Genomic DNA, 24,420 nt, shown 5'->3' on the forward strand with positions numbered 1-24,420 from the left:
TCTGTGACTGTATTGCCAACTTCTAGAGAATTCTCACGTAGACCCCACTAAACACTTGGTAAGAGAATGAAAGCATGTATGTACATAGGAAGAATGAGAGACTCAGTCCTGGCCGCTGTCCAGTTCCCAGTTCTGCCCCTTCCACACCCTGGCTGCCTGCTGCCCTAAGCTCTGTGAAATAACCTGGGGCCCTCAGCCTTCTCTTTGTCCCTTTTCTCTTTCTTAAATTAGCTCCAGATTATACCTGTCACTTGCAACAAGAATTTTAAACAAGATTCACTCATTCACTCTCCTACACATGCTCATTCATTCCTTCTCACACTTTTTTATTCTTATAAAAATAAGCCATAATTCCTAAAAGCCATGCTCTAAGGTGAGTACCCCAGAAATAGGGGAGGGGCCGAGCTGTATACCCTTGTGTTCCCCTGGCAACATGGGAGTTGCATGCTGGTGCTTGCTGGAGATTGATTTTTAAGAAGGGGCAGGGCCCAGAAACCCAGCCTCCTCCTTTGATCTCCCCTCCTTCCTGCCTTGGGAGGAAGTCCTGGGCCCTGGACCTTAGGGAGTGTAGGAGGGGGAGGGGACGAGGCTCCGCCTGTTAGGAGCAGGACCACGGACCCCCAGCTTCAACATTTAAAGCTCATTACAACACAGCACAGTACTGTCAAGGGCAGACCCTCATCCTCCCACACCGAATTGCCCCCACCTCATCAAAGGCCTCGGGGCCCAACATGAGTCCCATGGTGGGGTAGGTGGGTGTAGAGTTGGCCAGTGCCTGGCAAGGGTTGCCAGTGCAAGCCCTTTCAGTGGTGGCAGGAAGAAGACAGTCACTCCAGGAGTAGGAGCCCTGAAGGCACACACTCCAAAAGATCCCTGAAGCTAAACAGTGAGTAGGGACCAACTAATCCATCTATGTTTATGATGCTTTCAGGTGCGAGAAGAGGTTCCTGGCACAACCAAAAACTGAGCTGGAAGAGGGTGACAGGGAGATTTTTCTTAGCGTGACTTAGACAAGACTTAATATGCCTTCTTTAGTTGTACAGATTCTTGTTCTTTGGTTATTTTCCATTCTTGAATTTATGTAGTAGTTGCCATGACAAATATTTAAATAGCCTTTTCTTAATTGTTAAATAAAACATTCCTTTCTTTCCCACCAAACTCTGTCTGCAGTTTTGCCTCATAGGCAGTGAGCAGGAAGACCCACCCCATGGGTTGGGTAACACTACCACACTCTACCACACACATGCACCAGAGCTTAGGATCAGGGGAGGCAGCAGGGTGTGCTAGAGAGCTGGAAGCATGAAGTGGACTCATTTCTGGTGCTCAGCCTCTGTTCTCCCCTCCCACATGGAGCCTCCCCTTTCCCTCAGGCTCCAGACCTGTCAGCTCTGTTTCTCAGCAACACAAGCCCTCAAACAGAGTCAATACTACCTATAGAGCCTTGGTCAAAAGGGCCCAGAATCAGGAGCTCACTCAGGCTCCTCCCTGATGAGCATCTTGGCAGGTTCCTTCTCTTAATGTTGAAGAGGGATAATGGCCTCCTCCAACGCTGCCTCACAGGCCTTCTGAAAGTCCAAAAAGGAGACTTGGGTGCAACCCATGGGCCAAAATTATTCATGACCACTGGACTCAGTTCCCAGGTAAGAGCTGTTGAACCAATTTCTTCACTTGTGCAGAGAGGTCTATCCAGGGCCAGGACACAGGGGAATGTTGGTGTCATGGTGAACACTCTGACTAAGGTTTCCAAATTCCAGACTTAGGTGGGGAGTGAGTTCTAGGTCTTAACAGGATTTTGTAGGAGTGAGCAGGGGCCCAGGGCCAAGCTTCCAGTGCCATGGAATCCATAGGATGAAGGATGTGTCTGCAGGTGGTCCTTCCTCAAAGAAACATAGAAATATCCCCATGTCCCAGGCCTGAATTCTCCCCTCTTCCCTTTCCCTTGGTGTCAGCTGGTCTCTCTCCATGCTGTCTCATTCCCGGATTGCATCTCACTACTGGTGTTAGACCTTTGTCAGGGACCACTCTGTGTGGTTCCCAAGACTGTAGCCATGCAAGAGCAAGCCCTGCAAGAGGCTAGAAAGGTTCCCTGGAAAACCAGGTAAAAACACACATGGCAAACATGATGCCACTCTAACACGAAGGGTTTCCATGGGTTTAGGCCTGGTAAATACATTGTATCCTTTGAAGCTTGTTCTACTTTGCATAGCCCTGTAGATACAAACCAGATGTCTAAGTTCAAGGCATAAGGAGTTAACTCCTTATCTCATGAAATATCTCTTAAAGACCCTCTGGTGTCAGCATGACTACAGACCCTGACCTATGAAAGATCTCTCTGTTCTTTCAATTGTTACCTATAGATAATACCTGTTTTTGTCTGACTATAGCCTTTTGACATTGATTCATGAGTTATCCATGTATGCTGTATATACCCTACACATACCATTCCCAATAAAAAGCCTTTTGGGAAAAGGACTCCGAGCATTCTCCACTAGAGGGAATCGCCACCCTCTTTCCTGCTGAACAGCAAGATTGTGTCCGGGATGACTTATTCACCATCCAAGGCAGATGGGAGGATTCTGCAAACTGCAATTCCTCCCAGACCTTGAACCCTATTGGTATATGTACCCATCAAAGAGATGCTGCAGAGATGACTGGGGAAGGACCTCTGATTCATCATATATACCTCAGCTGAAATTTGCCCCCAAACTCCTTCTTTATATCTCATACTGCACCCTGCCTCAAGGCCTGATTCAGGCACCACCCTTCCCTAAAGCTCCCCTCTAGTGTCATTCTGCCACTTTCACCAGCCAAATTCCATACACCCAGGGCACCGGGTGACTCTGACACAGACATGGATGATGGCAGTAGAGCCACAGAGTCCCATCTCAGGAGGGTAGAAATAATACCTGAGAGTTCATATTCTATATTCCTTCACCTTGACAGTGGTTACCTGGGTGTGTACTTTAGAAATTCATGGTTTTGTACACTTTTGCTTTAGGCAAATATTCCTTATGCTATTTCCCAAACACATATGCAAAGTTAAAGAAAGACACCCATCTTAGTGAAGGGCCAACCCTCAAAACCACCCCTCTGTCATGTGGACTGGGCAAGTGCCTGATCATAACCAGGAATCCCAAGAAACAGCTTCCATTGTCTTCACTGTATCACTGAGACTGTAATGTAAGTTTCTTTTACATTTTAGAAAGATTGTCTATTACAAAAGGAAAAGGAGGAGACTAGAAGCAAGTGGGTTCTCCCATGTGTTTTCTGAGTGAATGAGTCAGCTCTAGAATACATGCACAGTAAGCATTCACAGACACACCTGTTCTCTGGACCATCCTCGAAGTGACTGTATAAGGGATGCTGACTCCCCTTCTATCATACAAGCCTCCCAAGGACAGGGAGCCACAGCTGCTCCACAGCCCAGCCTGGAGGGGGCTGTGCCCCAGGACAGGCCACAGCCTGGGCTGTCTGGGGCTTTACTCTTGGCAGAGCAAATTCCCAGAGCCTGGGCCCAGTGGGCTCAGGTGAAGGTGGATGCCATTCTTGGAACGCAGGACCAGCTGGGGCAGCTTGATAGGTGGCCGCAAGGGGTCCAGGGTGAACTCAAAGTCGAGCAGGCAGAGAGCTGTGACCACCTTCATCTCATTCATGGCAAACTGCTGCCCAATGCAGTTTCTGCAGTGAGCAACACAAAGAGGCATCAGGAATGGGGTGTCTGAAGTGGTGAAATCCAGTGTTCTCAGTGGCCAACAAAAATCAATAACTATTTTTGCATGACTAATTGGCTAATCAATTGATTGCTCTGGGCTTAAGAAACAGATCATAGGGTAGGGTCCTAGACTACTGGTAAGTAGATTCCCATTGAGGATTCTGGCTTGGGGGTCCCTCTTGCAATGACTCAGACACACCTTCCCCTGCTGGGGACATGAATGTGCTAATGGAAAGAAGAAAGTCCTTAGAACTTACCTTGTCTTAGAATCACCACAACCCAGCATGGCCCCCCTCATCACAGAGTTCCCCAAAGTGATGATTCCCCCACAACAGACTCCACCCCACCTCCCCAGACATCAGGGACTGGAAATGTGGGGCTTCTCCTTACCTGGGCCCAGCAGAGAAGGGTATGAAGGCAAAGGGGTGGCATCCTGCCACATTCTCAGGAGAAAAGCGCAAGGGGTCAAAGACCTGAAGGACAGGCCAGGCTTAAATACATGCTAGGTCCAGAGGTAGGGTGACTCCTCACAGCCTCCCTTCCCCTCTGACCACCAGGCCCAGGAATGGGATACCTCAGGGTCAGGCCACACAGCACTGTTCCTATGGAGAGCATAGATGTGCAGAGAGATCAGGCTGCCTGTGGGCAGAGCAGAGGGAAGGTGACCAGGTGGTCCTGGGCAACCAGGCCCACCTCCTCACAGGGCCAGGATCCCATCGTGTATGCCTAACTAGACACCAGCCTCTGCCTCAGCACTGATAGTGACAGAAGGTTCGTGACAACCCTCAACACATCAAGTGCTTTTGATCATCATCATGCCTACTCCCCATAGGCCAGCACTGGGCACAGCACCTGACACAGACATTTGTGAAATGGAACAGAAAGGGACTGAACCTACCCCCACCACAAGGCAGGACATGCAAGGACCATTACACGCTTTCGGGTCTCAATGAACTGACTCTCAAGGCAAGTTATTCATAGCATTCTGCTATCAATAGTGACAGCTACCAGTCTCTGCTTACAGACCATGTGCCCAGACCTGACCTTTCTTTATGAAGCCCCAAAATGGAGTTCTACAGGTTGGCACTGCACACATCATAGTCTTTGTGAATGATGCCCCCCTGAAGTTGTTCAGGGAACAACTTTCATGGTTATACAGGAAAGTCCTGATGATTTACTCCTGGCAGCAACCTTGTAAGGCAGGTCTCTCCTCAGACCCATTTTAGAGATGAGGAAAAAGAATTTAGGGGTAGAGGGGTTTACCCATATTATAGAGCCAGGATTGGACCCAGGCCAGCACAAAGCATGAGTTCTTTGCCATGAGTGCAAAAAATTCAGCCAAAGGCACAGAGAGTGGCAGGGAAGCATCCTGAAAGACCCAAGTGTCAGCCCCAAATGCACCACCCTCTCCCACCTGCAGGTAGAGTGCGGCCATCCACAAAGGTGACAGGCTTGCTGAGCTGGCAGGACACCTGAGGCACAGGTGGGTAGAGGCGGAGGCTCTCCTTGATGCACATGGTAAAGTAGGTCATCTTGGCCAGATCATCCCTGCCAGTAACACAACCAGACTTTTCTGAAGATGGGCTGCAATGGGGGTCCTGTGGGAAGACAGCCTCCAGCCCCATCTTCCTCTTCACCACCATGACACACCTAAGGCTCAGAGGAACACAATTGAGCCAAGTGTTCAGGACAGACTCAACATAAGGTAGCCACCCGAATCAGGGACTCTGACTCCACTTTTCTCCATCCTTCCCTCATCCTCACTGCTAGGAAGGGAAATCATAGGACCCTAGAGGAGCGAGTGCACCGAGTCATCAGAAACAAGGTCATTCTTGTGTCTCTGCAAGCCTCACAGAAGCCCTGCAAGAGACAGTCCCTTAGGTTCTGCTCATTTTCCCCTGTTAAGCTGGAATGGAAAGGAACAGAGGCTAATAGTGATTGCTGAATGCAGTAATGAATGCATTAATAATGACAAGCTCAGGTAAATATATATATCTGTATCTCTGCTGCCATTTGCCACTAGGAAGCTCAGACCCAAATGTGAGATCCAACTATAACTACTAGGCAACACCTTATTCCATAGCCCCTAGGTTTTCTGCCCAGTACTTTTTTTTTCGCTTGTGCTTTGTTGTTTTATTGAATCCATCAAGTTGCTTCAAGTTCTAGGTAACTTGACAACAGACAACATGGGCACAACCTTTGCCCAGAGCTGAGCAGGACAGCCTCGGCTACCCACAGCCTCACTCACCACTGGAAAGAGTCCCTGTCCTCCAGGATCTGACAGACCTCCTCCCGGCAATGTTGCTGGTGCTCCGGGTACAGGGCCATGCAGTAGAGGAACCAGGAGATGCCACTGGTGGTGGTGTCATGTCCTGCAAACATGAATGTGTCCACCTCAGCCCGGAGGTCTCTGTCAGACAGCTTGAACCCACTTTCATCCTGGGTTAGGGTAGACATAATGGAGCAAGTCAAGGCCTTCCGGGTAGGGACCAAAAAGTGCTCATAACAGCAATTGTAAAATGAAGGTCCAAGGGAGGTAGAGAAAGCTCTGTGTCAGATGGGAGGTTAGGACCTTCCCCCAGATTCCTATCTAATCTCCCAAACTCAGCCTGCATGACTCTTACTCCAGGAACTCTTCCCTGATCCTCTGAGCAAGTGACCTGTGACATTAACCAGGATAGACTCTGGATTCTGCTCATTTGTTACACAAACTGCCCCCAGACACAGGGAGAAATTTTGTCAGAATCCACCTCCTGTCCTGTCCACTAGACTGTAAGCATCTGGAGGGAAGTGCCAGGTCTTTCTCCCCGCCTGCATCCCTACCGGAGGAACTAACCCAGCATATGGCTCTATGAGTCAATGGACTGTGTGACTAAATGAATTAATAAATGAATGAATGAATGAAGTCTATGATTCTAAAATTTAGGTCACTGAGACTCTTCAGAGTCTTAGACATCTGGAATTGCCCTATGGGCCATCTGGCTTATTACTAGGATTCCTGCTATTATCTCTCCCCACAGCCACAGCCAGCCAAGCCCTGCACCATCCTACCCATGAGCCTTTGCTGTTGTGTCATGGACAAAGAACAGGCCATATTTGCTGGAGAAACAAGAAGAAAATGGCTAAACACCCTGCTACTGTGCAGTGCTCCCTGACCCTGAGGGTGGCCTGAACACCCCCAATAAACCAGTTCACAGGAAGAGGTGGGCAAGTATGCACTCACCCGAGCCCCAAGGAGAATGTCCAGGAAATCCATGTGCCTCCGTTTCTGGATCTTCTCCTGTTCTTTCTCGTCTTGCAGGGCTGCCTTCCATTCCTGGATGACTTGGTCTAGACCAGGAATACTGTGTGTCACTGCCCAGGGACCCAACCTCTGCCCACAAGGGAACAGAAGTTCTATAATGACAGTGTCCCAGACTGGGCCAAAGGAGTGACATTAGAGCTCTGACTTCCTTTGGGTGGTCCGTGTGGAAAAAGCCTACCTGTGTGGTCATGGGCCACCTGGCAAGCCCTCAGGAAGCGGTGGCCATGTGCAGTAAGCCTGTAGATGAAGTCATTATGGTACTGGAAGGACTCGACACGCTGCTGCATCAGCAGAGTGAGATCCTTGACTGCCTCATAGTAGTTACTGTTCCTGCACAGAGATGGAGGGGGAGGGGCACTCAGACCCTGACCCACAGCACAGCCCCTCGCTGCTTCATTCCAGGAATCCCACCCCAAGTCAATGCTTTCTCCTTTCCTCTCTCTGCCATTAAGCAAGAATCTGTCTCCCCACCTTGGGCAAGTCCTGCTCCCTCCAGTAGGGGTTCCCTAGGGCAAGACCCTGTCTCCTTTCAGACCAGGGCCCAGGAGTCCTTCCAAGTCTCCCTTCTGAGCTGGCCTGGGTTGAGACAACCATCAGCCCCAAGTGCCCTCTGACCTGTGGCTCAGGCCGCTGTGTACTTTGCCAAAGGTGCACTTTATGAGTGTGTCCAGCGCCATGTGGCCCACATTGCCAAAGATGTCAAAGCTCTTATTCTCACAAGCCTTTTCCTCCCATTTTTCCTGGAGCCCAGAGAGGGTGAATAATGTAGTGTGGTCACAAGGCTGCCTGTTCCAGGCACCAAGACCCTGGCCTGCTCTCTGTCTTGCTGAACTATGGGGTGGGGGCAGTCAGGGCTTTAGGCTCAGAAGGCAGGAACAGGAGGCAGGTTTTCGACAACATGCCCAGACACTATTCCTGTGGCAGGGTGCCTGTATATAAAGGAATTGATGGGCCAAGAGGTAGTGAGCTGCCCAGCACACTGTGTGTGTAAGTCAGGCCTGCAGTAATGCAGCAGTGGAGTGCCCTGCAAGGGCAAATACCACCCTGAATAAACTGTGGAGATTATCTGGGCCAGAGATGTGGAGCCTGACCCTGACCCCTGGCATCCCTTTTAGAGGAAGAGTTGCCAATGGCATTGTTTTGGCAGCTGTTGTAGATAGTGAGGAGAAACTTTTTAGACAAGAATGGCCTTATAGTCCCAAATATAGGCATCCCTCAAATCTGCTCCAGTAGGAGACTTATTGGGTCTCACAGAGGTCCATTTTTCTGTGGGGAATGCCTGGGTCTCCTGGGGCAGACGAGGGCCAGGGATGTCTGGCCACTTGGAGCTCCACACCTACTCAGTTCCCAGTAGGCAGCAGGTGTCAGGTATAGCAAGGCTTGGCATTGCTATGGGAAGGAACGACATCAAGGCCTCACAGATTCCCCTTAGTGTCCTCCCCCAGGGAAAGCTGTGCTCAGAGGGGCTGTCTGGCAGCCACCGTCTCCAAAATCTTGGGACAGGGAGCTCACAAGCATGGCATTTGTGGATTCAGCAAACACCGTGAGGTAGGGGTTCAGCACATCATAATGGAAGCCAGGTGTGAGCAGTTTGTGGTGCTGGAACCACTTCTGCCTCTGGAGGACCAGCAGGCCTTTCCCTGGGGAAAGGATGGGAGAGGGAGGGCTAGTCAGTGCACACAACCTACCCCTTCTCTGGCAGTCCAGGGCTAAGCAGGCCCATCCCACCCAACCTTACCCTGGTCCTCCCCACCCAACCTCAATCCCGACCTACCTCTACCTTCCAGCCACACAGCCTCCGGTGACACCAGCCTTGGGCCCATGACCATACCCTTCCTCAAGCCCTTTCCCTGGGCAGCACCACCTGTAATATCTCCTAGGATCAACTCTATAGCCAACTCCTCCAAGAAGCTATTCCTCACACACACACATTTCCCACACCCCTTGCCCTACCTGTCCTGGGTTAAAGACACACCCAGTAGGAGAAGGTACCAGGGCCCCACTTCCTTGGATAACTGACTGAGTGGAAACAGGCCAGGGAGGGATCCTATCACCCAGAACCAGGAGCACGGAGGGTGACCACTCACCAATCCATGGGAGGAAAAAGTCATACACATCTGAGGCCTTAGGTTCTGTAGAAGACAGAGGGGATTAGATTCAGCCACACTTGGGAGATTTCCGAAAAAGGCTCATTGATCAATAAGATGAGAATCTTAGTTGCCCAGATGTAGGTTGCAGGCCAAGACTCCTACCCACATGGTAGCATGATCTCTCAGTAAGTCCTGCCCCCTGCCAAGAATGCTTACCCCCTCGGCTGTACACGGCTTTTGCATATTCAGGCTCATAGATGTTCAGGAAGCCAAGGAACTGTCCATACCAGAGTGGGTGGGCGTAGGGGAACTCATGGGCCCAGGACACTATCTTGTCCAAGCTCCTTGTCTGCTGGATCTGTAATGGTGACAGAAGGCCCAGTCACTCAGAAACCCAGCATTACCTGCCACAGTGTGTCCCTCAGCCTTCCCTCGAAGGCCCAGGGAGTATATATCCCTCCTCCTATACCCCCATTCCCAGCCTGTCACCCAATCCTATCCATCTTTCGTTCAGTCCCCTCTCCAGCCACAGAGCCACTGCTTTCCACCCAAACCACTCTCTTATTGTGTTTGGTTTCACACAACAACCCCAATGTGTCCAACCTATGGCCATCTAGTGCCTGCCACTAACACTCTATCTACATTGCCTCCAGAAAGAGATTTCTTTACAGCATTAAAGCTTTTCATTAGGATGATAATCCCAGCTTCTTGTTTAAAAGGGAAACCACCATGATTCCATCCTGTTAAGTCATTTGACACAATTTTATTGAGGACCTACTAAGTGCAAGGCATTGTCTAGATGTCTCAAGAGAATGAGACAGACATGGTCCTATCCTTTCATTCTATGGGGAAGGCTGATAAGACACATACACGGTTAAGTAAAGTCATTGAGACCATAGTAAGTTCTAAGAAGGAAATAAACACCAGGCTACAAAAGAGACTAACAGGGGGACTTGCTTGAATAACAGCAGGCCATGTGGCTTCTTGTTGGAGATGACATTTAAGGTGAAACCTGAAGTATGATAAGAGGCTGGGCATGTGAAGAGAAAGGGAAGGAAGTTCCAAGTTGAGGCAACAGTAAGTACAGAGGTTCTGGGATGGGGAAAAGTGTGGGGTCTTCCAGCAGCTGCCTCGTGGTGAGACAGTGGCCTGAGTTGAGGTTGGAGAGATCACTCCAAGGCTGGTGTGTGCCCTCTGGGAGTTTTTCTAACCACACCTACACACCTGGAGGTGTTCATATAAAAATATAGTACACTATAAATACCTTTTCAAACCTGCCTTTAAAAAAATTAACGTATCTTGTCTTACTTTCAAACTAGTGCATTTAACTGTCTGTCAATATTTTTTAACAATTACATACTATTCCACTATGTGTACGTATCATTACGTATTTTACCCATTTTTTTCTATTTTGGCAGGGTCTTCAGACCTTTCAGTGACTCTCCCATTTGTCTCAGAATGAAGTCTGAACTTTGTCACTTGCAGGAAGCACAACTAACACTTATTAAGTGCTTGCTTTGTGCCAGGCCTTCTTCTTGGCACCTTACATCTTGACCTCATCCAATGGTTACAGTAACTCTATGAAGCCCCTTTTGAGGGAAGAGGACCCTAAACTACAGAGATCTGAAGTTCCTATCTAGGGCCTACACAGCTTGTAAGGGAGGTTGGATGGGAACCATGAAAAATGACTGCATGGCCAGCAACCTTCAGAGTTTGACAACCTGGTTCGAATACACATTTCCCTTGTTGTTTAGATGCATGAACCTGGGCAAGTTCTTTAGGCTCTCTGAATCTTACTCACCTAGTCTGTAAAATGGGGGAGATAATACTTAGCTGACAGTATTGCTTCAGCATTAGAGAAATCATTCAGGGTGTGTGTGTTACTAGGTTTGTCAGGTGGCATTCAAGGCCCTTAAGGGTTAAAATATGCATTGAAGGACCTAGAGCAGAATTCTGCACAAGCTGAGCCCTTGACCAGTAGTTCCCTTCCCTTCAAACCCACCTCTCCCCAAATTCATCCTCCACACCTCCTCCTTGCATCTCCTGACACATCCTACTCCCAAATGCACCCAGCTACACTGAAGAATGTGCTCTGAACATGCCCTAAGATACTTCCACCTATGGGTAAAGAATTAACCAAAACTTCTTCCCTGTCACATGGAAGCTGACCTTGGCTTATACTCTCTAACTTTGTTTTATTGGACACTTGATACCTGTAAGATGTCAATGGTGTTGCTAGGCAACGTGGCTATAACAAAAATGAGCTCAGGTTGGTAAATAACATCTGGACTAGGAAGAACCATGAGTGAACAATAAACACTTGATGGAAACACAGGTTTTTGTTTTCCTGAATGTAAGGCATGGCTCTTGCAGGAACCCTGGGATAGTCAGTGAGAGTCTGTGGGACTCAGGGAGTCTAAGACAAGGTGGACACACACACTCCAATGTGGGTCTCATTTCCCTGCCCCTGGTCAGTCCCTTAGGAGCAGGTGGATGTCTGATGGCTGATGTGGATGTTGTGAGGAATGCCTGAAGTGCCCTTGCTGGCAAGCTGCCCATATCCTTGGAGATGTCTGATGCTAACTGTGTCTATGGCAGTTTTATGTGTGTGAATGTCTGAAACTAAGAAGATCTCCTGGCATGTGGCATCATGTCTGTGCCTTTGCTGATACCATTCCTTGCTCCACATATACCCTATAGCTGAGTACTGCCTCTTCCTCGACATCCAGCCTGAATGCCCCACTCCAGGAACCTCTCTATCCTCGACTGGGTGAAATCTGCCTCCTTTGGGCTTCTCCAGCATTGCTAGTACCTTACCCATGCTCTGCTTGGTGTTATAATTGCTTGCTTACATGACCAAAAGTATTAATAATGTTAATATTGGCATTCATTGAGCATTTAATGTGGTCAGCCACTGCACTAATCTTGATAAATGAATTCTTTCATTTAATCCTCAGAAAATCCTACAAGACAGATACTATCAAAATTCCTACTTCATAGATGAGGCAGGAAAGCTCTATCACATGGTTGGTTAGTAATAGAAGTGGGATTCACACCTAGGACCCCAGACTCTGCTCTGGGCTGTGAGTTCCAAGTGCACAGATCACATCTGTGGCATGTCCAGGTCACTGTGGAGCTCAGCACTGGGCCTCAGCAACAGTATATACTTGATAAAGTGTGTGTGGAACAAATGAACTGAGTAGAGGAAATGAAAAAGATGAAAACAAGAAAGGAGGAGAGACAGCACAGAAAGCATCTGGCTAATGTAAACACTGGCCAGGGTTAGTCAGTCTCATGAGGAACAAGACTGAAGTCTTGCTCAAACAGCACTGCAGATGTTTATTTGTTTTTCCCAGCTGGCTTTAAATGCCTGCACTGGCTAATCCACATTTGCTACTTTTTTCTACATTCTCTCTTTTTTAAAATATTAGATTTATTTATGTTAGAGAGAGGGGAAAGGAGGGAGAAAGAGAAAAAGAAACACATTGATATGAGGGAGAAGCATGGATTTGTTGCCTATCATGTGCACCTCAACAGGGGCCTGGCCCCAATCCAGGCAGGTGCCCTGTCCGGGAATGGAACAGTCAACCTTTTGCTTTGTGGGATGGCACCCAACCAACTCAGCCTCACCAGTCAGGGCTGCATTCTATCTCTTGACATAGGAAATGGAAGGGAACAGATATGTATTCATTATCTCTTATGTATCAGGTATAATGTAAGTAAATACACAGATTGCCTCATGCAGAATGGATAATTACTCCCATTTTACAGATGAGAAAACTGAGGTTCAGATGAGAACTGATTTGCCTGTTGCTTGTAGGTTAGTACTGCTCTGAGTCAGGTGAGAACCCCCACATTTCCTACTGCACAGTGAAGTCTCTCAGAGCTGCTGTGTTCAGCTGTATAAATTGTGCACCTCACAGTCCCAGGGTTTTGAGGTCTGTGCAAGTGCTTGCCCTGCTGTTCCATCATGGAAGGTTCCCTTGCATGGTCCTCACCCTCTCAACTAATCCATATGTCTTCTAGGAAACCACCTTTAGAAGGATACTGAGCATTTGATAACATCTGACCCAAGCTACTTTCCCAAAAGCCCTGGACACTGGGCTTGGTCACTTTGGTCCCCAGACAACCATCTTTTGCTTTCCCTGGGGCTCTTCTCCTTCCAGGCCCTCAGTAGGGTCCACTGAAATCTCCCCATTGATCTTTTCACTCATTGCCTTGAAATTACCATCCTGAGTTTAACCTGGGGCTGGGGTAAGGGCACTATAAGTGTTCTCACTGCCCTGATACACACAATGTCAAAATGTTTATCACTACACAAAAGCGATAAACATCCTTTCCATCTACCAGTTAAGAGGGGCCTTCTGCTGTCCTTGACCCCTTATCTTCCTCCCTGCTGATTGGCATTCCTAGAAGTACCCCCCATCATCCTGAGTGTCTCTTATTTTTTGCATCTGACCTCCTGGGTTTTCCTCACCAACTTAATTTCTAATCACCATGACTTCTGGTCTCCTCTCCATCCCTCCCAAGTCCAGGAAGCCCAGCTGGACAGGGGCAAGGAGAGGTTTAAGTCACAGAGAAGCCAGACTCACAGGATCTCAAAGGTACAAGGACCTCTGGGCTGACCTGGTTCATCTCAGCCCACTCCCTTCCTCCTCAGCCATGAGTGTACCCCTCTTTGGCATCCCCACCCAGGACAGGAGTCCCTGACCTCATGCTGACCATGTGCACAGCTTGATCCAGCCCCTGCCTCCCCATGCCCAGCTTTCTCCTATGTGGCCTTGATTGTCCCAGGAGCCTGGTAGGAGTGAGGAGGGTTCTCAGCACCTGACCCCACTACTGGAACTGCAGTCCCATTCAAAGCCCTAGTGTGTCCTCTGTCTGGGGGTTCACATGACTGTCTGGCCACCTCTTCTAAATTACACAACTGTTCCTCAGGAAACCTTAGTAGTGCCAGAGTTCATTGACCCCTCCATGCCCTTCCTGATGCCAAGAGCCTCCACATACTTGTGTTGGAGGCAATAAGCAGAAAGCTAAGCCATGTTCTAGGCCTTCCACATACTCTCAAAGTGGGTCATAGTGGGTGGAAGGAGAGTGGGAAGGTAGAATTTGGGGATGAAAAAGAGCAAACTCTGATGTGAGGGTAGGGAAGCAAGGTGCCCATCCTAGAAAACCCAGCTTCACTGGAGGAGGAGAAAGTGGAGGGGCTGTGAGAGAAGAGAGATTCAAAGTCTCCCAAATGCCTCTCATACCACCATTAGGGTCCGGCCTCAACTCTCCCATCACCTCCTTCTGTACTTAGCAAAGCCTCTCCCAAACCTCTCCTGGTTCCACCACTTGTCCTCTCCATCACTTTTTCTCCTCTATCAATACCCCTCCATACTCTTCACCATCCACTGCTCATTCAGTGATGCCTACTGTGTGCCAGGCTTTGTGCTAGACCCTGAGGGTACAGGGTTAAATCAGATCAGATCTCTATGCTCTAGGGGTCATGGTCAATATTGGGAAAGATGAACAAATAAACAAAAATGACACCCCCCATGAAATAAGTGCTGAGATACAGAGTAAGAGGCTGATGCGAACTCCTGGTTAGGCACCCAACCCAGCTCAGGGCAGAGAAGGCTCTGGTCTCAGGTTTCCGCTCTACACAGTAAGCTTCTTGAGAGTAGGGCCTGGGTCTGATTCATCTTCCTGATACATCCTTTCCTTTTCTGGGTGTCTCCAAGGTGCACATAGGTTTCTTTGCCTTCTTGAGAAAAGAGTTTATGTGCGGGCAAGAATAAGCCTGGGCAATCCTCATCTGAAGGTGAAGTTCATTTCCAGCATCAATCATGGAGGAGAAGCAATTCCCCAGACTGTGAGTCAGGGAAGGTACTCAGGAGGTACAAGTAATTATGTCTCTCTCTGAGCCTTAATCTCTGGCATCTATACCTGGGCTCCCAAACCTGGCTGCTGCAAAGCAATACTGTCATAGAAGTTTTTTTAATTCAGGCTTCTACTTGCAATATGCTAAGTAGTATCTCTAGGGGCTTTGGGCCAAGGAATCTACTCTCTCTGGTTTAGATCAGAAACTTCTGGTCTAGATTCCCATGAAGATAGGGAGCTAAGAGGTGTTCCTGACAAAGGATGTGAAGGAGATCTATCCATCCTCAGGTGAGTGAGCACAGTAAGTGAGGATTTGAACCCAAGAAGATGCCACAGGTCCTGAGCCAGACCTTAGGCATGGCCAGGAAAACCCCACCTTTGGGGACACCAATGGCTTAGATAGCCTGGGTGGTCTTTGGTGACAGCACTCATCTTTGCCTTCACTTTCATTTTCTGCTTTAAAATGTAATTGTTACATTGGACAGAACAAAGAGAAAGCTAATTAAGCTTTAAACAAGATTGAATAATTTTATCTGACTGTCCAAGAATTTTGCTCTGATTCTAATTCCAAGCCCTTAGCAAAGTCTTTGTCTGAACCTTGGACATCAAAACAATAGGAAGGAGTCTGTGGCCTGCTTGGGCACCAACTTTAAAGTGCCCCATCCCAGGCCAGCTCAGAAGGTGGATTGAGGGGGAGATCAGGTGGCGAAGCTGAATGAAAACCATGGCACCCAGGATATCAGTTCTGTGCCCTGCTAGGAGACTTACTAGGGTCTCCTTCCTTGGCCCCCAAGAGACTGGGATTGATTCTCTGAAGAAGCCATTTTCTTCCTCCATTCCTCCCCTTTCATACCACCCTGCCACATACCTCGAGGGCATGACCAAAGAGCCAGTGGGTGGGGGGGGCCCCCGGGAAGCTGTCCACAGCCCTGGTGAGAAATTGTCTCCACATCAGCAGACCAATGAGCTTGAGGAAGCCTAAGACCATGATCAGTCCAGAAGCCCATAGACCCAGGCGAGAGAGGCTCAGGGAGAACAAGACAGGCCCCCATGGCTGGAGTTGCAGCCACCTAAGCTCCTCCTGCTGCTTTCTGGCTCACTTATACTCTACATGCTGGCACCTTGCCTGATCCTGTCCCCAGACAAACCAGCAGCAGCAACACAGAGTGGGCAGAGCTTCATAAGGCAGAAAGAGCAGCCCCAAATGTCACAGACAACAGCAGAGACAGCCTGGCTCACTCATCTCAACACAGCTGGAGAGAAACCAGGTGTTGGGCTTCTAGGAAATCAGAAAATGGGTATCATGCCTTGGTTCCTTGGAGGAGCAAACACAGGCAATCCTTGGTATAATCACTAAAATAACAAGTGTCTTTTCATATAAGCACTTTGTTGTTGTTCAGGAGGCTTCTACACATTGTCTCATTTAACCCAAACTAAGTGGTCATAGATACTCACTTTATACTATGTTCCAGATAATGAAACTGAGGCTCAGCTTTGCCTGAGCTTTCCACTTTCCCTTTCAATATAGGCCACTGGGAGGCTTCCACTTATACCAGGTACATGATACTTTGAGTCCTTTTTTGAGAGGCACTGTCAGGGACAAGGTTCTAGCCTCAGAAAGGACAGCCTGGGTCAGAAAAGGGCCAACTTCACCCTAAGACAATAGTACAAACTTGAACTAAAGTACATACAACACTACTTTCAGGGAGATGAGGAGAATCTGATCTGACTGAATCAAATTCAGTCCCTCCTGGACTGATGGAACAAGCCACTTGGGCTCAGAGAAGGTCAGTGAATTATCCAAAGCCTCATAGCAAGGCAGGTGTATCCCTTAGTTGCCCAGCCCACATTCTGTTAAAGAGCAAGGATTACCCAGGCTTCAGCCTTGCCTGGGGAGAGTCTGCTATTTCTCCATCCAGTACTGGATTGTAACAGTCAGGGTCCCAAAGGAAACAATTCACTGCAGATGTTTCAGATGAAAAGACATGCATTCAGGGCTCTTTTCAGAGGCATAGAGAAACTGAGGAATCAAATGGTGTGGCTTCCAGAGACTGGAAACAGTGGAAAACCCACTGACATTACTAAGCTGAAGGACAAATGGGAGAAAACAGCATTCTTGAAGCCTGGTAGGGGCAAATATTGCCAGAGAAATGATGCTGGAAGGGAAGGAGCAGAGAAGAAATGCTGCAGCCCCTCTCCCCTCCCACCCTCCAAGCTCCCAGTGGTGTCTCCTATCAGCCAAACCCAACAACAAGCAAGATGGCAAGGGAGCCTGGGGGAGTCAGCATGCAGCAATCAGCCTCCCAGCAGGGCAGAGAAGAGCAAAGGCTGGGTTTGACATGGAGATGGCAGGGGAAAAACCAGAAAACAGGCGGACCTGGAACTTGGATCTGTGAACTCAGATTGCAGGTGCTGACTCAGAGAGTGTTACAATGCCAACATGGCCTCCAAATCCTGTGCTGGGGAAACACCCTACCCAGTCCTTCCAGAAGTAGAGAAACCAAGGTGGCAGTACAATAAAAAGAAACCCAAGAGAGCTCTGAAATCGCATGTTTGTGTTTCTGTGCATTGGATCAGATCATGGAGAACTCCACTTAACGTGCAAATGATGCAAGGCCCTGGCCCAGTACCCCAGGTGGTTAGAGGGGGTCATCCCAGGACACCAAGGTCTGGGTTTCGATCCCCAGTCACAGCACATACAAGAGACAACCAATGAATGCATAAATAAGTGGAACAACAAATCAACGGCACTCTGTCTCCCCCCAAAAAAAATCAATAAAAAAATGCAAGTCATTGAAGTCAGAGAGTAAGGCTGCAGGATCTGGTATCAGAAGACTTCCATAGTTTATGGTGAGTTTATTTGTTAGTGTGGACTCAGCCTGATGGCATCATGGAGTATTTGGGGGTGAGCCTGAGGGAGTTCCTACCTGATGAGGAGCCATGGCTCCTGGCAAAAACCATTGAGGATTCACTTGGGAAGAGTCTAGGGCTAGCCTAGAAAATGGTAAGTGGACATAACTGTCCTGAGATACACACTTAACCCAGGAGAAGTTGCTTAATCTCTCTAAATCTCTGCTGCTAATCTGTCCAAAACAGGTTGTATTAGTATCTACTTCAAAAGGTTTTTCAGAAGATTAAAGAAGTTAATGTGTAAGCACCCAGATTCCACATGGAGTGTTCAGTACAATTAAACTAAATATTCACAAAGCTGTTTTTGGATAAGCAATGAGCAATAAGAGGAGAATGGGTGAGATAACTTCTAGCCTAGATTCTGGGGTTTCTTTGTCTTCCAGATAACCTGTCTCACTGAGATACAATTGCTTTAGAATAATCCCAGCTGCCCTGACTCATATTGTACCTCAGCCTGGGTATGTACAATGGGGGCGGGGAGGAGGCTCTGGCTGTGGAATGTGGGTAGGGCAGGGTGGGATCAGGAGGCCCAAGAGCCAACATGGTTCCACTCAGGCATTACCTAGAAAGGCAAGCGAAACTTCTGCTTTGGTGGTGTCCTGAAGGACTTTAGCTGAGGGGTCAGGATCAGGTCCCTGGAAGAAGCACTTTGGGGAGGGCAGGTCTTTGATACCTTTGAAATTTGGTGCAGGATATAAGGTGGAGACCTAATTTTCCCTTTTCCACGTGGACAGCCAATAGTCACATCACCAACTGAATATTTCCTTTCTCCCTAGTGATCTGTAATTCTGCTGTTATCATCTATGACATTTCAATATCACTGAAACATAAAAGCAATGCTAGGTATTTACACACACACCATATTTCTAAAAAACTATAAAACCTGTATGGAAGGATGCTCATTTCAGGTTAGGCTGTTGTGGAGAGAGGAAAGGAAGAGAGATGATCAGGGTAGGATTTTAGCTGTATCTAACATTTAATTGCTTTTAAAAGAGAAAAAAATCATCTGAAACAATTATGGCAAAATATTCACATCTATTAAATAAAATCTGGAAGGTAGGTACATAGGCCCTTTTCTATTGTTTTCTGTATTTTCAGTTTGTTTGAACCTCAGTCTCATAATTTCAAAGCTAAACTGAAAGTGTCACCTTGGCAGGGATGATGTGTGCACTAGCTCTGTGGCAGGGCTGAGGCCCTGCAAGTGCAGCCTCAGATGGGACTCAGTGCTCTGACAGGTTCAGAAACAGGTGTTCCTGTGCTGGCGATGGCAGCAGCAGGTGTTCCCTTGAGCTTCTGATGATAGTTATGGTGTGTTCCTGGCTCCAGGAGGGGCCCACCTGAGCTAAACTCAACCAGAAGTGATCTTCTGACCCCAGCCAGCTCCTGGGGATTATCTGAGGTGGTCACAGTAGCAGGAAGCCCAGAGAGCAGCAAAGGGCATTCTCAGAGACTAAGAAGTTAGTCCTGCCATTCATTGAAATATTCAAGGAGATATAAAGAAAGTAATGCTACTTCTACTTGGCTGTTTGAGTGGAAATTGCTTAGAAGATCTCATTCCTGGATTCAAGGCCCTTGGCTGAGAACCACTTTCTCAGGCTGAGATGACCCAGAGGGGCCTGGGCAGAGCTGGGAATTGAGCTCAGAGTCCTGGCTCCCAGCTGACCCACTGCTGCCAGCTCATCAAGTACCCAACAACCCAGTTCCCAGAATCAGAAAGGTTCCTGTTTTTCATTGGGGAGGGATTGTTGGCTAGAGTTGACAGGTCAGCACTAAGGAACAAAGAAAGCTCCCTCAGCCATGAAGCCCTGGCAGTGTTCTTCAGGATGGGAGGACCCTCCACCAGTGTGCTCTGCCTCCAGTAGCACAGGGGAGAATGTCCCACCCTGACTCCCAGCTCCATGGCCAATGATCACTCCCTCAGTTCCCTGCAACCTGGGCTGCCAGAACTCTGGAATTCTAAACAGACTGCCACATTTTCCTTTTAAATGAAATTGCCCCATTTTTAAGATATTGGCACCTCATGAAATGGAACAAAGAGCAAACACTGTGGAGGCTAACCCTGGGACAGATGGTGCTGAGGGTGCCTGGTCCCTGCCATCTCCCTGCAATGGGCTCCTTACCTACATGATTCCATTAAGCTTAAACAAAGCTTTTAAAGGTTAAAAATATAAGCAATATAAACAGGGGGAAATTAGTGAAAAGGTCTAACCTATACTTGATCAGAATTCTACAATAGGAAGAGAGAGAGCTAGGAGGAGAGAATTGGAGGAAATTATTTTTAATTATTAATAAGTGGGAATTTGTAGAGCTGATGAAAGACAATATTTTTTTAGGATGAGGAAGGTAATAAATTCTACATGGGATAACTGAAAAAAATCCACATCTCAAGGCACCATGGTGAGTCTGCAGAACAGCAAAGACAAAGGTGAAGACCAAGAAAGAAATTCAATTAGAGACTTTCTTACCTACAGCAACCTTGAAGCCAGAAAATGTAGGTTAATACCTTCAAAGCCTAAGAAAAAACAACTTTCAACCTAGATTTGTATGACCTGACAAATGATCTTCCAAATATGAGGAGGAAATAAAGACATTTTCAGACCAGGAAAAGCTGAGAGTTTGTCACCAGCAGACTCTACCTGAAGAAAAGTAGAAAAAATACACTTCACAATTGAGGAAGGTAAATCCCACAAGGAAGGTCTGAGTAGCAATAGTGAGTAGAAAGTGGCAGACACATGGCTAAATCTAAATAAGCATTGGCTGTGTAAAATAATAACCATAAGGTCTTGTGAAATGTTTAAAAATATATATGACTAAACTAAATGCTAGTAATGTGGGCAGAAGGAGGATAAGATAAGAGTGTTCAAAGGACCTTGAATTATTCAGGATGGGAAAGTCTTAATTTTACTTTAACTGGGAACTTTGATATGTAAAGTATACATATTAAAATGACCAGGAAGGGACTTAAGAATATAATTTAACAAATTTTAAACTTGTAGCTGGGAAATCAGAGGAAATGTTCAGTTAATCTAAACAATAGGAAGAATGAAAAGAAAAATAAATATAGAAAAACTGAGAAAAAACACCTTTTATAGAAATAAAGATTAGAAAGACTAAACAAAACGGAAGAAAGATGATATGACCCCATGGGGGAGGATACTGGAGGGGGCAGTGTTGCACCCTCTGAAAGGGGGAGTGTGGGTAACTCTTCAGTGCACACTGAAGACACTTTTGGTGACAGTGCCTGAGAAGCAATTAGGGCATTGCCCACCCCCCCCCCACAAACACTGAACAGTCTCCAATTGTCTCCCACAAACATGTCCTTCAAAAGTACAATTTAAGTGAAAAGTAAAGGACTTGTTATGTAAGTGAAGAAAACAAATACTCAATGTATCCCCACTCAACCTCCAAAACATATCACCCACTCCAGCCAGTGTGCCTGTGAAGATAAGATCCTAAGATTTTATTTGCATATGCATAGGAAGAAGGTGCTCCATGAAGCTGAGTGGATCTTTCATTGGGTTTCTCTTGGTCCTTAGGAAAAGGTGGAGCCAACTGCAGGGGCTCCACAAAAAGGCACTGTGGGGGAAAAAATCAACATGCAGGAAGCACTGCCTGGAGAGAGGGAAGGAACAAGAGAACAGGAACTCACAGTTATAGAGCTCATACAATGCCAGCCCCATTACACAACCATCCTGCTGGGCAGATACCTGTGAGCTATGAGATGGTGAGCTCCCCATCACAGGAAGTGAGTAAGCAGAGCCGGGGTTCCCGACGTGGGGGTAGAGGAAGAGGGTTGAATCAATGTTCTCAGAAACTCTTTCCTCTCTAATTCAGGGAACAGAGCTTCACTTCAGCAAAACAGGCCCAAGGGTGGCCCCATCTCCAGGAAGGACAACCAAGGATGCTGGAGCAGGTGCAGGTCAGGGGAAGTGATCAAGTGGCCTGGCTCTGGTTACAGTAACACCACCCTGGGGGTGGGCTCAAACAATTAGATACTATTTATGATTAGGACAGCTTCCAAGACCTTTGAGAGCTCACTCAGTCAGTACCTTGGCCTCCCTGCTCAGCCTCCTGACCTACCATGGGAAGGCTTCCATTTCTGGCACCAGCAAACACAGAGGCCCTCAGGTCTGCTGATGGGGAGCTGAGTGGGTTGAGGAAAAGAGACGTGCTCAGACAAAGGTCCTGTGGATTGAGCAGGGATAGAGACGGGCAGAGCCTTGCTTCAGACACACTTCAGGAAAACAACTCAGAGGCCAGAGCACAGAATACAGTGGATGGAGGAGGGAGGGAGAGGTGAGGAAAGTAAACAGTGAAGGTCAACAGTGAACCCCTGAGAGTGTTTGGCTTTTAAGGTGGGGAGACTGAGCATTTTTTAATGCTGAAGGGAAGAAGCTGGTAGGGGACAAGGTTGAGATTGCAGGGCAGGGAGCGGCATAAGAGGTGGACCCAGGTACCAAGCATGTAGGAGGTGAGAACTTCAGTGTAGGGGCTGGCCATGTCCAGGGGAGAAGGGACATGAAGTGGGGTTGGGATGCGGAGCGGCACAAGAAGGACATTGCTGGATCCTCCTCAGGCAGGAGGAAATTTGAGGGCAGAGGGGTGGCTGCCCCAAGTAGGAGAGTTGAGTAGGAAATGGTGGCCTTCCAGAGAGGCATGGGAGCAGTCAGAAGGGACATGGGGCAGGGCTGGGACCCAGCATACTGGGGGAGCTGAAGGAGAGCAGAGCCAGTCAGAGCAGGGAGGGCAGAGTCAGTGAGGACTACACCAGCTTGGATAGAAAACTGGGTCCTATGGCCAGCACTGATCCACTGGGAGGACCCTCTCAACCCTACCAGAGTGAATCCCTCCCTTTAGAGAACTCCCACAGGACTCTCTTGATAATTGCAATTCCTGGAACAATGCCTGGAACACGAAGTCCTTTAGACATGTCGATTTTTTTTCAATTTCAATCCACACCAGAGGATATGTTTATTGATTTGAGGTAGAGAAAGAGAGAAAGAAACATCAATGTGATAGAGAAACATCCAATATTGTATACTATGTGCCCTGAACCTTGAGACAGAAACAGCCTTCAGGGTCTGAGAACACTGTCCACCTCCACCTCCTTGCTCTCTCTGTCAAAGAAATCCACCCCAGGAAACAACCCAGCCACCTGGCCCAGACAGACATGGGCTGGGACTCAGCCTACAGGCCAAGCATTAGGCCGGGCTCCCCTCTGAGGCACCAGAGAAGCTACAGATCAGAACCATCTGTGGGAAGAACGCTTGATACGATCTGGGGAGGCAGATACGGAGCCGAGACCTGAAGGATAAGTGAGAGATAACCAGACAGAACGGAGTTGGGGAAGGGTATTTCAGGGGGAGGGAACAGAAAACCAAAGACCTGAAGGTAGAAGAATAAAGGTGATGTTCACAAGTTGCAAGTTCAGGGTAGGTGTAATGAAGCTGCCAGGAGAGGCAGGGTTTAGGAGTAAAGGAGAAACAGATAGGATGCAGGGACTGAGCAAGACCAGAAACCCTCCCTGTACAAGGAAGAGAATGGCACTGGCTCCTTCAGAAGGGGAGAGTGGAATGAGCAAATAACAGGAGAGGGAACAGAGAGAAAACTATTTGAATCATGGCACTGCCTTGTGTAGAAGCTGCCAATGAAATTGCACCTCTTACTCTCAGGTTGGAAGCCAAACCTTTGGTCATCAGGCCTGGCACAAGCTGATTCCTTCAGGTCACTCTGGTGTTCCCTTCCTGCCTGCACCCTGTAGGTCCCTCCACATCTCCTGCTCATAGTCCCCAGGACAACCTCTGCAGCTTCTCGTGTTGTTCTCTCTTCTTGGAATGCACTTGCCAGCTTACATGTCACTTCTTCCGGGAAGTTTTCCATGGTGCACCCTGCAACTAGTCTCTTTCTATGCTCTGCCCTAGGTGTCCAGTGCTGGCTTCCACCATAGCTCTGGTTACACAGTTTATAATTATATAACAGGAAGGGAGAAAGTGCCATTTTTAAAAGTTATCTGCAATCTTGGCTTAGGAAAAAGGTAAAAGAGTTGTCAGGGAAAGAACATATTTAGATTGGAGAAAGGCCATAAAAAGTATCCTTTCATGAAATTCTCCTGGATACAGGTTAGATGCAAGCTGAGTGGACAAAGACACTTTAAATCTCTGTGTAAGATGCTACTTCCCAGTACTCTGCTATCTCTGTGCACTGCTCTCCTTTCCCTCTGGGTCTCCTCCCTTCCCAGTTCACACTCAGGAAGCTAGACCTGCAGCTCTTAGCAATCAGAGTTAAATTCTCGATTTGGAGATTCAAAATCCCAGTCATTGAGTTGCAAAAATTTGGGCTTTTGAATTTTAAAAGCCGAAGCCCTGGAGGATTTGGAGCACACACTCTATAACATAAACCATTGTTTTGGAGAAACACATGATCAACCAGAGCGACTCTCCTGCAGCTGAGACCAGAACTGATCTAATGAGAGACAAAGTCATGAGGAAGAGATGACTCCAGTGAGTCCCTGACAAAGGTCCTTGTGTTACTCATGCTGG

At 47.8% G+C, this 24,420-nt stretch overlaps 1 protein-coding gene across 1 annotated transcript; it reads right to left on the minus strand.

Moving 5' to 3' along the window:
• Positions 1 to 3,256: 3,256 nt before the first annotated feature.
• On the minus strand, positions 3,257 to 23,761 carry LOC123825174 (cytochrome P450 4B1-like). Its single transcript, XM_045848500.1, has 14 exons — positions 23,568 to 23,761; positions 17,899 to 17,965; positions 15,840 to 16,025; positions 9,323 to 9,464; positions 9,104 to 9,148; positions 8,529 to 8,656; positions 7,632 to 7,756; positions 7,195 to 7,346; positions 6,936 to 7,042; positions 5,961 to 6,151; positions 5,127 to 5,260; positions 4,287 to 4,351; positions 4,103 to 4,185; positions 3,257 to 3,678 (listed from the first exon to the last, which is right to left on the minus strand). The coding sequence occupies exons 1-14, from the start codon at positions 23,759 to 23,761 to the stop codon at positions 3,480 to 3,482; spliced, it is 1,818 nt and encodes a 605-aa protein (XP_045704456.1). The 3' UTR covers positions 3,257 to 3,479.
• Between the last annotated feature and the right edge of the window lie 659 nt (positions 23,762 to 24,420).

Source organism: Phyllostomus hastatus, unplaced genomic scaffold, assembly GCF_019186645.2.
Source record: "Phyllostomus hastatus isolate PE091 unplaced genomic scaffold, TTU_PhHast_1.1 phas_contig_1291, whole genome shotgun sequence".
Classification (NCBI taxonomy): domain Eukaryota; kingdom Metazoa; phylum Chordata; class Mammalia; order Chiroptera; family Phyllostomidae; genus Phyllostomus; species Phyllostomus hastatus.